The 14,525-nt window shown below is 43.1% G+C and overlaps 1 protein-coding gene across 6 annotated transcripts in view; it reads left to right on the top strand.

The window, feature by feature from the left end:
• Positions 1–14,525, top strand: part of KDM1B (lysine demethylase 1B) — a 639,352-nt gene that overhangs the window by 427,750 nt on the left and 197,077 nt on the right. For all 6 annotated transcript variants that reach the window (XM_069218247.1, XM_069218264.1, XM_069218273.1 and 3 more), the window contains one exon: positions 9,691–9,765. In XM_069218247.1, coding sequence (XP_069074348.1) covers positions 9,691–9,765 — 75 coding nt within the window. The remainder of the gene's footprint in view (positions 1–9,690; positions 9,766–14,525) is intronic.

The raw sequence follows: 14,525 nt of genomic DNA, 5'->3' as shown, positions 1-14,525 counted from the left end.
TATCCTGCCACCAAAGGGAGGTCTTGTCTTCCAGCCTGACCGGGCCTCACAACCAGCCCTCTTACCTCAGCACCATCTGCAGCCCTAAGCGGGCCCTTCAATCGCAAGGCCCCCCACAGATTCACCGAGGTCCTAAACTTGACGCCCCTAACCCTAGCTACCCTGACTGGGTAATTTCCTGCAGCACCCTTGGCCCACCTACCGGAGCTTTATGTGATCCTTATTAGAATCTTCTCCCTTGTGGGGGGTGCATGGGCGGTCAGCACGGGCCAGGGCCAGCTCAAGGCACCATAGCACCTAAAGAGAATTCCATTAGGGTCAGATTCCATTGGTTTTTCAGTTAATCTTCAGTCCAGTCAAAGCTAAGTTCAGCTTTTGGTGGTGGGTGTTAGTGTGCTGCAATATGAGCTGATAGGAGCAGGCCCTCTCTCAATGGCAACCTTGTGCTTGCTTGGCCAGGCTATCCACCGGGTCCTTTTTATTAAATGGCTAGTTACATGAGTTCCTGTGCCAGTACACTGGCATTCCCACTTTCAGTGGCACAAATTTCAGAGGCCTATTTCTGGAAAGGCACTGGTCATTGTTGGCCATCGAACCAACAGTGCCAATGCTGGAAGTAATGTACCTTTTTTTGGTAGGGATTTGGGGTTCCAACCCCAAACAGTTGCTTTTGAACCACTTAGCCTAGAAAGACATGCTCAGTCATTCAGGACTTGGAAGCAAACTCCATTACCTACCTCTCCGAATCGTTATGTCTGAAGATGCTGAGGCTCGAGTTTACACTAAGACTTAGCCTCATTAGGACGAGATGTGAAGATTTTTCTCCTGGGCTCCAATGGTGAAGTGCAGCAGCTGAGGACTACCACAGGGCCTCTCAGCCAGCCATGCTGTTGTCTTTGCTGTCAAATGTTCTCTTCATGAAAGATGCAATCAAGCATCCTCTCCTTAGGCAGGCAAGTCCTGTTTTTTTTCTTCACAGGTTGGTCCCGTAGCACTTCTCTCAGGATCTTGCCCCAATAAGGTTATATCCCTGGTTGCCAGTTTTCCTCAGCTACACTTTTGTGTAACTCCTCCTCTGGTAAGATGTGTCTTCGTGATCATCAAATAATCTTTATTCCGTTACTTATAACCATAAAAGATGCAAACAATAAAACCTAAAATAATCCCTCATCTAGCAATCAATCTGGTATATATGTGTGTGTGTGTATATATATATATATATATATATATATATATATATATATATATATGTGTGTGTGTACACATATATACACACACACACACACACACAAAACTAAATACAATCAAGTTAAAAACATACATTTTTATAATTTAAAACAGGTAAGATGTGTCATGGAATAAAATACTTGTTTAAGGAACTGAGTATTTATGTCAATCCTGAGCAATCAAAGTATCAGCACTTTTTGAATTAGGAGGTCCTCTCGAGTTGTGGAAGGACATGCGCCTGCACAAAAGTGTCTGCTGGTGTCGTGGGACACACACTTCCCTCCATGTGAGGGTTGTGCTGGTCTGAGAGGAATGTTTAGTGGCTCCTGAGGGTAGGCCTAAAGCAGGCCCAAACCTTTTGGGATGCAGATCACAGAAGGACAGGTTATGGGGTCTGAATGCTCAGTCATAGGAACTGCAGCTACTTCTATGACTAAAGTGACTACTCTGCACCACACTGCCTCACCCCACAAGTCAACTATATTGAGGAAAGGCAGTGCAAAACCTGTATGGTCCTAGATTCAGCAAAGACCTTGGCAGCTTTTAGATCAGGCCTTTTTGGAAGTGCACCCAAGTAGAAAAAAGTGGACTTTGCCATAAACTTAGGCTCACACACAAAACTTTCACATGATCACAAACATATGCAGTTGTGCAATATGAAATGAGGTATCTCCCAATTGCAGAATTACAATAAGAAGGATTACGGAAGATGGGCATGAGTCTGAGATAAGGCTATTCTCAGAAATGGAAGGCAAGCAGAGGATGGAAGGTAAGAAGACAGTCACTCTGGAAAAAGAATGAGGGAAAACAAGCAGAAGTTGATCAAGGTAAATGTTTGCACACTGGGTTTTAGGGGTATAGTGGGGGAATTCCTGATTTGACTTTCATTGACTGGTACCTCTAAGCCTAACCATATAAAAATTGACGACTTAACTTGCAGGACTGAGTTCCTGCACCAAGAGTGGTCCTAGTTAGTTAATATAAGCTATTATTGGGTTAAACTAAACCATAAAAGCAGCATATAAAAATAATCAAAACAATATCATATCATAGTTGTTGTCCCAAAATGCAATCAATCAAATAGTCACATAGACCAAGACTTCTTTTGGCCAAACCAATGGTCCCTAATAAAACATAGATATATATTACAATTTAAAATGTTAAAATTCAGTAACTGCAGTATAAAAAACAGGAGGAGCAAGTATGAGTAAGATATATTTACTTGCCCACCCTCTTTCTGGCTTTCACCACAGCAGCAAGATAATTGTACGTCACAAAGCAGACTTGATCAGTTAATAGCAATTGAAAATAGAACATTGCTGGTTTTTATTGAGAGACTTTAAAAGGGAGATTAAAAACTGAGTTCTCTTGGCTCTGTACAGGCTAAAGAAAAACAACATGTAAAGTTGCTGTTGAGGGGTGCTAGAGTCGCAGGGCAAGTTACCAAGTTTTCTATATTATACTCATTGGAAGGATAGACTACCAAAAAGTGTGCCAGGCCAAGCCTGAATCTTATCAAAAGGTATCTGTGATGTCTGGGCACTTTTAGCAAGTAAGACTCAATATTGGGAGAAGTGCCTAAGGGGAAGAAAGATGCCACCAATCCTTTCTTGGATTTGATCCCCACTCTCTTGGTCACTAAATAGTTAAGAAGCTCTTTTCTGATGACTAATTTATCATGATTTAAAAGAAACTCATATCTACCAATTTCTAGTAAAATATTCTTCACATACATGAGCCAAACAGTCAAGCCCCAAACAATCAAGCAACAACAACTGCATCAAAGCAGCCTCTGGCCTGCACCAAACTGAGAGCCAAAGCATTACTGAATGAATTTCCACAATCTCATTCAAGTATTGAAGGTCAACTTTTTCATGGCCAATACATGAAGGGATACTTCCTGGCAAATACAGCTAGCTGTTCTCGCAGCACTTGGTTACAGCTTCTCAGCAGTGTTATGTTGCTGTGCAACTGGGTTTGTGCTTTTAAGTAGGCATACTTGCTCACATATAACCCCCTGTTTCTGTCACAGTTTTAGGTCACAGCTTTCCAGATAGCAGAGCTGTCAGGTTTGCTAAAGACAACTTGGGGACATTAGGAAAGTTGACCTAGGAATGCATTCTACCCGTTGCTTGCCATTGGCTTTATGGTTTGTAACTCAAATATCCTTGCTTTCCATTTGCTGTCTTTATTTGTTTTAGGCTGGCCAGCTTGAGTTTGGTGTGTCCCTTGCCAAAACCTTATTCACAGAATCATTCTGAGTACCCCCTTTCTGTAAACAGGCCTATAAGTCTTGTTCTTACCTTGTCACATTTGCTGTGCATTCAGAGACAGAGGTCAAATGCTAGGTGCTGTCTTCCAATGGCACTTGTTTATTTTCTTTCTCTGGCTTCAGTGTGAAAGGATTTATGTGACAATCTTACTGGATAGTGGAGGCACAAAAACACATTTAAATGAACTGTGTAAGTATTTCAGTATGTATCAGAATCATGAATGCACAAATAAAGCACAGTTTTTGTTATTTCTGAAGCTTGTTGGAAACAAATACTTCATTATGATCTAAACAAATCATTAAACTAGGTGACGCAATTTACACACATTTTCGTCTGTGCACTGTATAGTTTTATTAGTAAAACGGTATGTCTGTGCAAATGAAATGGTCATGTCAATTGAAAATATGTTGTCTGTAATAGCAGTGTGCTACCAGACAATGAATACTTCACTCTGTGTCGCTCCAATCTACTCTGCTCCACTCCACACCATGGTACTCTACTCTGCAGCACTCCACGCCACTGCACTCTGTACCACTGCATTCTATGCTACTTCATGCTATGCCTGTCTACTCTACCCTGTACCACTCTACTCTATGCCAATGCACTCTTCACCACTCTACTCTGCACCACTGCTCTTTTCACTACTGCACTTTACAGCACTCCAGTCTAGGCCACACTAATCTACTCTGCACAACTCCAATCTACGCCTCTGTACTCTTCTACAACACTTTGCAACACTGCAATCTATGCTAATACACCTACGCTGGTGCATTTTAATCTCCAGCACTCAACTCTATGCCCCTGCAGTCTCTTCTAATCCACTGTACGCCACTGTAATTTAAACTGCACTTAATGCCACTGTACTCTACAACACTTTACTCTGCACCATTACACTCTATGCCACTCTAAGCAACTGCACTCTACCTTGCACCACTCGACTCAACACCACTTCACTCTACTCTGAAACAATCTATTCTATGCCACTGCACTCTACGTCCCTCTACTCCACTCTGTACCACTCCACTCTATTCCGCTGCACTCTATTCCACATCAGTGTACTCTGTCATACACCACTCTACTGTACTCCATTGCACTTTGACATCCTACTCTGCAGCACCGTACTTTCTGCCACTAACCTCTACACAGCTCTACTCTGCACTACTCCACTCTATGCCACTGCAGTTTATGTCACTACACTGTATGGCAGTATATTCCACTCTGCACCACTCTATTCCAGTCTACTCTGCATCCGTCTATGCCACCGGACTCTATGCCACTCAGCTCTGTTCTGCTCTCTATGCCACTACACTCTGTCACTCAACTCTACCCTGTGCCACTGCCCTCTGCATCACTCAATTGCACGCCACTCCACTCTACATCACTCTAGTGTATGCCACTGCACTCTACGCCACTCTACACTACGCCACTCTACTCTGTGCCACTCCACTCTGCGCCACTCCACTTTCTTTTTATTTCACACAAACTTTATTGCATTGCCATTTGATCCTGCAAATAAAGGTACATATCATACATAGTAACACAAGTAGTAATAATAAACGTGTTGTTATATAATTCGAACCGTGGGTCATATAAAATTGTCCAGTGTCTCATTGCAGCAGCAGATAATGCACTTAAAACTTTATTTGCTGTAACATTACCCTCCCTCCCCTCAACAATTCCCTGGCTTGTGTGTGAATCATTAACGATGGGGAGAAGAATTCTTTCCCTTATTGTCCATGACAACAGAGGGGGATCCTGGGCAGTTATTCTGATTAATCTATCCCTATGTTAATTCCTGGCCACAAAACAGCTGGTAAATGCTACTTGGAAATCGGGTGTTCCTATAGGCTCATTATCTGTTAGGAAAAGTATTATAGGAACTATGACGAGACATTGGTATGTGATTCTATTAGTGTAAGATGCATCTCTTCAAGGTAAGTAATGTGTACCTTCCTTCTATGTAATTGTGCCAGCACTTGGTGTCGCTTATGCAAAGAGCCCAACCATGAACATTCCAAGTGAGTAGTTTACAAGCATTACGACCTGTGGTTATAGCTCTAACGGGAATGGTGAGTGTGTCCAGACCTCTGTTGTTAAATGAGCCATTCAGTGTTTGTGTCATCAGGGTCAGGTTGAAACGGTAACTTCCCGAATATGTGGTCCAGCAAATGAAATTCGTTTGACCAAAGTAATATAACAAATATAATATTTAATACAAAGCAAACCATGCACATTCGTTTCTGGGGGTGTAAGATATGAACTGGGCTGTTTAGGATGCCATGTAAAAGGCACCTTTTAGGAACCAAACATTTGTCCTGGACCCGGACCCTTTTACCCAATACAACAGTATAGATGCACTGTATATATTGGAAAACATTATATTCTTTGGACCCCCAATTAATATAAGGGACATAATGGTTTGTGACTGTAACAATATTTCTCATTTAGGAGGCTCTGTTTGGAGAGATCCATACGATGAGAGCAGTAAAGTATACATAACATTACAGTTGAGGGATCACGTTGGGTGTACTATAGAAGTGTGACAGAACTGGCCAGTTGTTTATTAGATTTACAGTCACATACCCGCATAGACCATTGGTTATTTGTGGGAAAAAGTGCCATGCTTCCGTCTGTATCTGAGGCACTACCCCCTGATGTGCTAAGGCTGGGGCAGCACGCCGCGGTCTGTAGCGTCGCTGCAGAAAGTAGGGCCCCTTTTTGGCTTTCCTTGGCTTGTCGCGTGGAAGGTGCGACCGTTTACGAGTCTCTGTAGCTTTTCTGCTGCGTTGGCAGCGGGAACTGCGGCCAGGCCCTCAGGGCGGTAGCTGCCGTCGGTTCCGTCCTTGCCAGTCCGGTATGTGGTGGTCCAGCCATGTTTGCGCAGCTTCCGGAGTGCCAAAATAGTGCGAGCGTTGTTCGTGGATGACTTTAAGATTTGCTGGGAAAATCAGTGCACAAGTGATACCAGCCGCACGAAGATGATTTTTCACATCCATGAACAAAGAGCGTCGGCGTTGTACCACCAAGGTGTTGTCTGGAAACAGAGAGACTTATGTATTTTCTCCAATGAGCGGCGCTTGCTCTCTGGCCGCCCAGAGCAATTGATCTTGATCTCTACAATTTAGGATCTTCGCCACAATGGATCTCATGGGTGTTCCGTTTATGGGTTTCCTCGTCGGTAAAGGGTGTTCCCTCTCTACTGTAAAATGGTCTGAGAGCCCCGTATGGGACACCATCCTTCGCAGTTAAGGTTCTATGTATTCAGTTAGGTATGCACCTTCCGTGTCTCCCGGCAGTCCTACAATTCGTATGTTATTGCAACATGCCCTTCCATTATGCATCCTCGGCATAATCCTATAGCTGCTCCACCTGTCTGCATAGTTGTGTTCCAAAAGATGTTTGATCTGCTAGACCAAGCACTATTGACGTTAGCGTTTTTTCGGTTGTGTGGACCCTTTCTACTAACTTGCGATGGTCATCTTTCATGATGCCTATGTCTGTGAATAGGATACTGAATCTGCTGTATAATTAGATCCAGTTTATCTACTTGGGGTACCTGTACCTTGGGTAGCACAAAGTTTGTAGGCATTTTTGTGGAGGAACAATCTGAGGAGGGATTATCGGGGTGAAACCCTTTTTCTTGGCCACAAGTTTTTAGTTTAGTGCGTTCCATTGTGGCTGCGCGAAGTTATAACGTCCCGAAACCAAGTCCTTGGATAAACACCTGGGCTGGTTGTGGGTCTCAGTGCAATCACATAATGCAATCAGCAGCGCAGGAGAGAAAAAACAGAGACAAGGGGTTATGTGTCCAGGTATGGGTGTAAAGTCTTAATGCCTGGGTTGATTGATGGATGCTGGCTACTCTCTCCCCAGCTTACTGCAGGCCTTATATTGAGTTAATTCAAGGTGCAAGGTATTGTTTTTTGGGCAGCCGGACAGCCAATGTATTCTGGAATTCGTGCACAAAAGGCCACAGATCCTTGAAGTTGTGGGCTAGCAGGAGTCTCAGGGGAGGGCCTAAGGATGCCATAGTTTACCCCCTGCGATGCCACGGGCCGATGGGGCTCCCAAAAGGGTGCCGCGGATGTCACCCGAGTGGGTTCCGGCCATTTACTGCAGCGCACCTGGTCGCCCCCCTGCTAGGCCGTGCCGGCACCTCAGGCCACAGGTTCTGGAGTTAACAGGGCCTAATAGTCCCCGGAGCAGGACCTCGCTCGCTCCATCCACGTGCCCCCAGTACATCCCCCCACAACCCCCACCCCCAAAAAGAGGCAGCCTCTACACTCCTGCACCCACCTTGCAACCAGTACTTTCAGCCCTCTTCCTCAATGGAGTGGAGGCAAGTACACAGGGGGCCGGATGTCAGTGAGCCTGTCTGGCTCTCATCGGATCCCACCGGTCCACTCAGGTCCTGTGCTGCGGGAGTTCATGGTCACGGCATAGATGGGCCTCAGCTCGCCCCTCCCCCTCGGCCGAGCCCATGTGCTCCGCCGTTGCAGCCCACTCCACGCATCTGGACTTATGGCACATGGAGCCAGAGCAAGGCCCCGCCGGGCAAGAGATGGAGCCCCGGTGTTGCAGGTCACTGTGATAGCATCTGGGGGTGAAGATTGTGATGGATGTTGCCATATATTTGATGTTTCAGGGTCCGAGAGCTGCAGGCTCAGGCATCCACCATCTTGGGCCGGCGGCCACACCACCCCCACAAACCCTCCACTCTGTTATGCTGTATTGTACAACACTGATGCAATGCTACTACCCTCAATGACGTTGCACTCTTTGCCGCTATTCTCCACGCCACTAACATTTAGCCATGCTGAACAGCAGCCACGCTGGTGTACAGCATCGTTATCACACATTGGCAAAGCCAATAGCTCCTGGATAGGCAAGACATATAGGCTATGCCAATAATTGTTTGTAAAAGGCACTTGCCACTGTGGGTAAAGCTTCAAGCTATTTTTTTTATGGGCGAGTGCAAAGCGCTCTGTCCCCTTCAGTGATCTCTCTTTGGGCTTCTAACCATGCCCATGTCACGTCAGTCACTTTCATTGGTTCATGGGCTTGCCTTTTAAAATCCACTTGCTTTAATTTGTGAAAAGGCATGCATACGTCATGCCTTTTCTGGTGTTTAGCCCACCTAGACAGCACGGGTAAACTACTGAAAACTTACAAGGCTCCATGTTTTCAGCATGGTTTCCAGACTACTTTATCCTTTTATTTTCCACATGTAGCACGATCGCGCTGGGGTTTACATAGCGTGATTGCGCTCTGTTTTTCCATTTTCAATTTCAGCGTAATCGTGCTGTATTTTACATAGCGCGATCGCACTTCACTTTTTTCTTTTAATTTATGTGGCAAGAAACGTCCAGTTAAGAGTGTATAACGCTAATAGCTCTAACTCGAGCAAATGTGAGACCCGTTGTATTGCAAATGCTTGTTGTTCCTTGGAAGGATATCCGTTGTTTCCAGTCCGCAGCAGATAGTGTTAAAAACAGTAACATTTAATTTGATTTATTTCTATGTAAGGCAAGGGCTGCTTATTCAGAAAGCAAAGAAACATAGTAGATTTAATGGTGAGGTGTCAGCAAATTAAAGTAATTTTGTGCCCAAAAGAAAAATAATTCTGTCTCAGCTCAGCAGCAAAAGTGGATTGCCATCATTAAAATGAATAGCTCATGACAGTCTGCCTCCTGTGATGTTGATATAAATTGTACATTTTTAATTTAATATCATTATTTAATATTTTTTTTATTATATTTTTTTAAAGGCACGCTGAAATCACATTAAAGGCTATCCAGCAAAAGATCAATAAATACTGTAGGAAAAATGTTTCTTGTAATACGATATAAACATTTAGAAAAGCTATATTTGTCCTTTATGTAGTTTTATACAAGATTGTCTTTAACATGTGTTTTATGGTCTCTGAAATCCTACATCTTTGATGGTACTCATGCACTTGGGCAACATTCTCATTCTGTGTGAAGTCAGCTGTGGTAATGTTAGATAGACATATTGAATTCCCCCAGATTATCTTAACTTGTAATGCACACTCTTTCATCTGTCATTCAGACCTTACTCTAACTCAAGTGGCATAATTACACTTGCAGTACTCTTTTGGCAAATTATTAATCAAAATATTTTAGAAATTGACCTGAAGCTGATTTATTAATAGTCATCCTTGTTTTCTTAGGTGCGAACTGTTGACTACAGTGGAGAATTAGGTCGGGTCACTACTGCAGATGGAACAATTTGGACTGCACAAAAAGTAATTACTCTTCAGTTGTTTATCATTTGTATCCACGTACGTCTTTATAATGTTTGTTACCATTATCACAAAGAGGTTAACACCCTGTTGGAGAAAAACCTTGAGCTGACTAGCATTATACCTTTTCTTCAATTGATTTCCCCACTGCTCCTAGAAATGGCTTTAACCTTTGCTTGTTTTATGGCACTGGATAGCAGTTGTTGCTCTGTAGTCCTGTTGATTTGAACCAGCATTTAGGGTTAATACCATGGCATGCTTAAAATTAGTTGTAGTAGTAGCTGAAAGTTTATTGTATAGAAAAAGTACATTTAGCAATTAAAATAAAGCTATCTAAATAAATAATACAGATAAAACTTCATTATGTTAAAGCATCAGTTGATGGAATAAAACAAATCTTTGCCTATGTACTTAATTACAAACCCATTTCTATTTCTAAGCAACTATTAGCTAATTCTAAACATTTCCATCAATCTGCCAATTACTGTCTGTCCTGTAAATAGAAGCAGTGTCTTATTCCTCTGGATATAGTCCGACTCTTAACTGCGATAAACGCAGCTTTCAAATATTTCTTCCTCGAGTCCAGCAACGATGGTCACAAACATTTGATGTGCTCAGTTGTATCATCCTTTAATCCACTGAGCCTGAATGCTTTAGGTGGTAAACAGTGTTTATTCTAAATCCTTCAAATTGTGCTGTTGGGATACACAGAAGACAAAAACTTAAATATATATCTTACAGACGGTTCCAAATAAGAAGTTAAATATGCCAGAATTGTGTTGCTGTATGTTTCAGTTGAGAAGTTTGTGTGTTTATATTTCTTTAAAGTGTTCAAATGAGTTCATCTGTAGCTGATAGTCAGAATCTTATGTATTTTATGTATGGCTCTTGCAAGGAATGTTTTGTTAGAAATTCACTAAATGCAGTTTTTCTCAGAATGTCCCCACTGAGGAAGTCGGTGTCATGCCTTGAAAAGGCTGTGATGGTCAGATGCCTATTATTGAGCCACATGACATTTGTCTTTAGTGCTTGGAAGTGGACCATGATGTCATCACCTCTGAACCAGCTGTCACAAGATAAATCTGAAGGCCCTGAAGGAGAGAAAAGCCAAAATGTTCATGGCCAGGGGCAAAGATAAGAAGAAAGGGCATTGTATGTCTTGGCCAAGGTCGTGCTTGCCATCAACACATTCTTTGAAGTCGGCCAAGAAGATTCATAAGAAGAAGTTAGATTGTGAGTCTCAATGTTGCTCGTCAGAAGAGAATTCGCAGAGGTCAGTGTCTCCGCAACCAAACTTAGAGGAAGAAAGGCAGGAGGTCACGCCAGCTCCATCTCCAATGCCAACCACGTGCCTTCTATGCTGATGCCTCTTCAGACTCCAGCAACTGTGGTGCCCGACATTATGCCGTCTTTAGATCGAGTTCCTCTTAACAGGAACAAGTATACCTAGCCTTTCCAACTCTGGGTGAAGATACCAGTCAGTTTCTGAATGTTATGTTCAGTGTTTTTAATAGGGCAATGGTCCCCTCTGTGGCACCTGGGGGCTACATGGGTCCCCTAACTTACTCCGTGGAAGGCTTCTCTGCCCCATACCAGCAGGCGCTGTATTTGCCATTCATGCAGTGGTCCAGATACCATAGCCAAGTCCAGCACTGATTGAGGTTGCCCTGAAAAAGGCACTGTCTCCTTTGGTATTTCTTTCCTCAGGGGTTCCACGGGCATCTCAGTCAACATCGTTGACTACATCTGCACCAACATCTTATACTATGACTCCGGTGTCGTTATTGGCATCTCTGGCGCCGTTACCAACCTCACTGACACTTCATCCTTCTCCAGGGTCACTTCTTCTGGATCCTTTCTCTTTGGTGCTAAACGCAGGTCATGAAGAGAAGCTCAAAAACTGGTTGAGGAAGAGTTGTTTTTCTCTGAGAAACAAGATCCCAAAAAATAAGGGAAGAGATGCTGATGACCAGTCTTCAATGGGCCTGGAAGTCCTAGTGGTTTGGATAGATTCCCAAAATGTGAATTGCTTTCTCCAAAGGTATTTCACCCCCGGAGGTTTCAACATATCATTCAACAATCCATAAAGGTGTGGAAATGTTAGATCTTCTGCTCCCTACTATAGAGCTAAAATATTTTATTCTAACTGAGGTGCTCCACTCTTCTTAAAAATTATCTGAGCCTTTAGTCTCTTTAAGTGAGGATTTGACAGAACCTATTTAGGCTTCTTGGAAAAAATCAAAGGCGGACACAGGTATTTCAAGACTGATACTCAGACTCTATAAACCAGCTACAGGGAATCCTCTCTTTTTATCATCGCATCCTACACCAGAAGGTTTGGTTGTCCAAGCATCGTGCTATTCGAAGCTGACCCTGACTTCATTTCACACTATACCTGTGGATAGAAATTCCAAGAAAATGGAGCAGTCAGATAAAAAGATTTTCAACTTAGCTGTTGTTTGACCTTGGTGTTTCCATCAGCAAGCCCAAATCTCACCTGGTGCCCTCTCAGCGCATCCTGTTTATAGAGGCATTATTGGACACAACCGTGAATTAAGCATTCCCTGCTGCTTGGAGGATTTGCAACAGTCAGGCTATTATTTTGTTTTTTTATGATGGAGCAGAAGTTCTGCCCCCCAAGGTCTTAAACCTGCTAGGTCTACTAGCCTCATGCATTTTACTGGTCAGTCAGGCATGCTGGCACATAAGGGCCCTCTGCAGGTAATTGTTTCAACACAAAATCTCAAGACACCCTGCAGTGGATCCACAATGGAGAGTGACCACAAACCATACTTAAGTGAAACCCTTTCACCATCCCCATCAGGTGACCCCAGTCATAACAGATGCCTCCACCGTAGGATGGGGAGCTTATCTGGAGGAACTGAAGATCAAAGGCTTTTGGTCTTGAGAAAAACAGTAATTTCATATTACTCTTTAATTCTGCGGGGTATACATCTGTCTTTTCAAGGCTTTTGTCCCTAGCCTTTGTGGTCAGTGAGTCCAGGTCTTGACAGACAAGCCTACCAGGATGTGCTACATCAACAAGCAAGGGGTAGTAGGGTTCTCTCTTCTCTGCAGTGAAGCTCTACAACTCTGGCCCTGGGCTCAGGATCATTAGATTTGTGTGGTAGCAAATCACCTGGCTGCAGCACTCAGAATACGGGCAAACAGTCTCATTTGTCATCAGTTAACTGATCACAAGGGGTGTCTCTATCCAGAAGTGGTACTGTGCATCTTCCAGCTATAATGAACTGCTGAGACAGACCTCTTTGCAACTTGAGCGAACGTGCACTGTCCGTCATTCCGCAGCCTCCGGTATCTGATACAGGGAGCAGTGAGGGATGTGTTTTGATGGAACTGGAGCTCCCAACTACTTTATGTGTTTACTCCTATACCCTTCATCCCTCATGTGCTGAGCAAGATTAGCTTTGACCTCGCCCAAGTAATCTTGATTGCCCATGATTGGCCACAAAGTGTCTGGTATGCAGACCCTTATTCACCTCTCCCTGTGCCCTCTGCTCCATCTCTCTCACGGGGCAGACCTTGCGCAGTTGCAGGGGCAGGTTTTACACCCCCATCTCCAGAGCCTGCACCTACATGCCTGGAGATTGAATGGGGCAACCTGAGTTCTTTTTCACTTACCGCTGAGGTGTTGGATGTTATTTTATTGTCCAGAAGATACTCCACCAAATTTGTTTATGCTGGCAGATGGGCTAAATGTATTTGTTAATTGGTGTGATGATAATTTGCTAAACCCTTTACAAGCTTATTTGCCTGATATTTTGTGTTTTTCCCTCTCGATAAATGGAAGCCTGCAATCAGTGTATACAAGCTTGTCTCCAATTTCCTTATTACAGGTGAGTTGTGACATATTTAATCACCTTTAATAAAGAAATGACTTAGCTGCTCAATAGTGTCACAGTGCCTCCAGCTAGATCCGGAACAAATTTAAAAGGCAGGCTACAGAGCATAAATGCAGTGTACTCAAAGAAAACAAGCCCTGACTTTTCTTTCTTCTGATTTGTTGTTAACAAAATATTTATGGAAGCATGTTCATTTTTCCATACTCTAGATCATTACAGCAAAGATGGACATCCCTACATAATCTGAACCACAGCATTTTAAAAATCTAATTAACAATAAACAGGATGTAATATACCGTTTTATTATATTGTATGCATTAGTTAGACCTGACATCCTTAGTATGGTATTCCCCCACATGTTTTGCCATCCCTCCATAATTTTTGCTAAACCTATTTTTATTGGCATTAGGACTGTGCATTTTACTCATGCTAAACATTGATAAAGTGCTTTTGCTCTCTCTTTCAAACATGGTAAAATTAGACAACACCCAGCTTGCACATTTAATTCACTTGTAAGTCCCTAATAATTGGTATTACCTGTACCCAGGACCTGTAAATTAAATGCTTCTAGTGGGCAGAAACACTCATTGTGCCGCCCACTGAAGTAGCATTATAAAACATGTGTCAGGCCCTACCACTTAATTCTGTATGTGCTGTTTTAAAAGGCCACTTCGACCTGGCAAGATAAACCTTTTGCTGTGCCTAAACCTTCATTTTTATTACATATAAGTCACTCTAAGGTAAGTGTTTAATGGCTCATAAGACAGGATCCATTGTACTAAAAAAGCAGGACATGTGTACTTGAGTTGTACATGTCCTGGCAATGAAAAACACCTAAAGTTCTTTTTCACTGTTGTAAGGCCTATCTCTCCTATAGCCTAGCACTGGGTTACATTATTA

This window comes from Pleurodeles waltl, chromosome 2_1 (assembly GCF_031143425.1).
Source record: "Pleurodeles waltl isolate 20211129_DDA chromosome 2_1, aPleWal1.hap1.20221129, whole genome shotgun sequence".
In the NCBI taxonomy this organism is placed as follows: domain Eukaryota; kingdom Metazoa; phylum Chordata; class Amphibia; order Caudata; family Salamandridae; genus Pleurodeles; species Pleurodeles waltl.
Note: the sequence above shows the minus strand (reverse complement) of the source record. Positions and strands in the feature narration are given on the sequence as shown.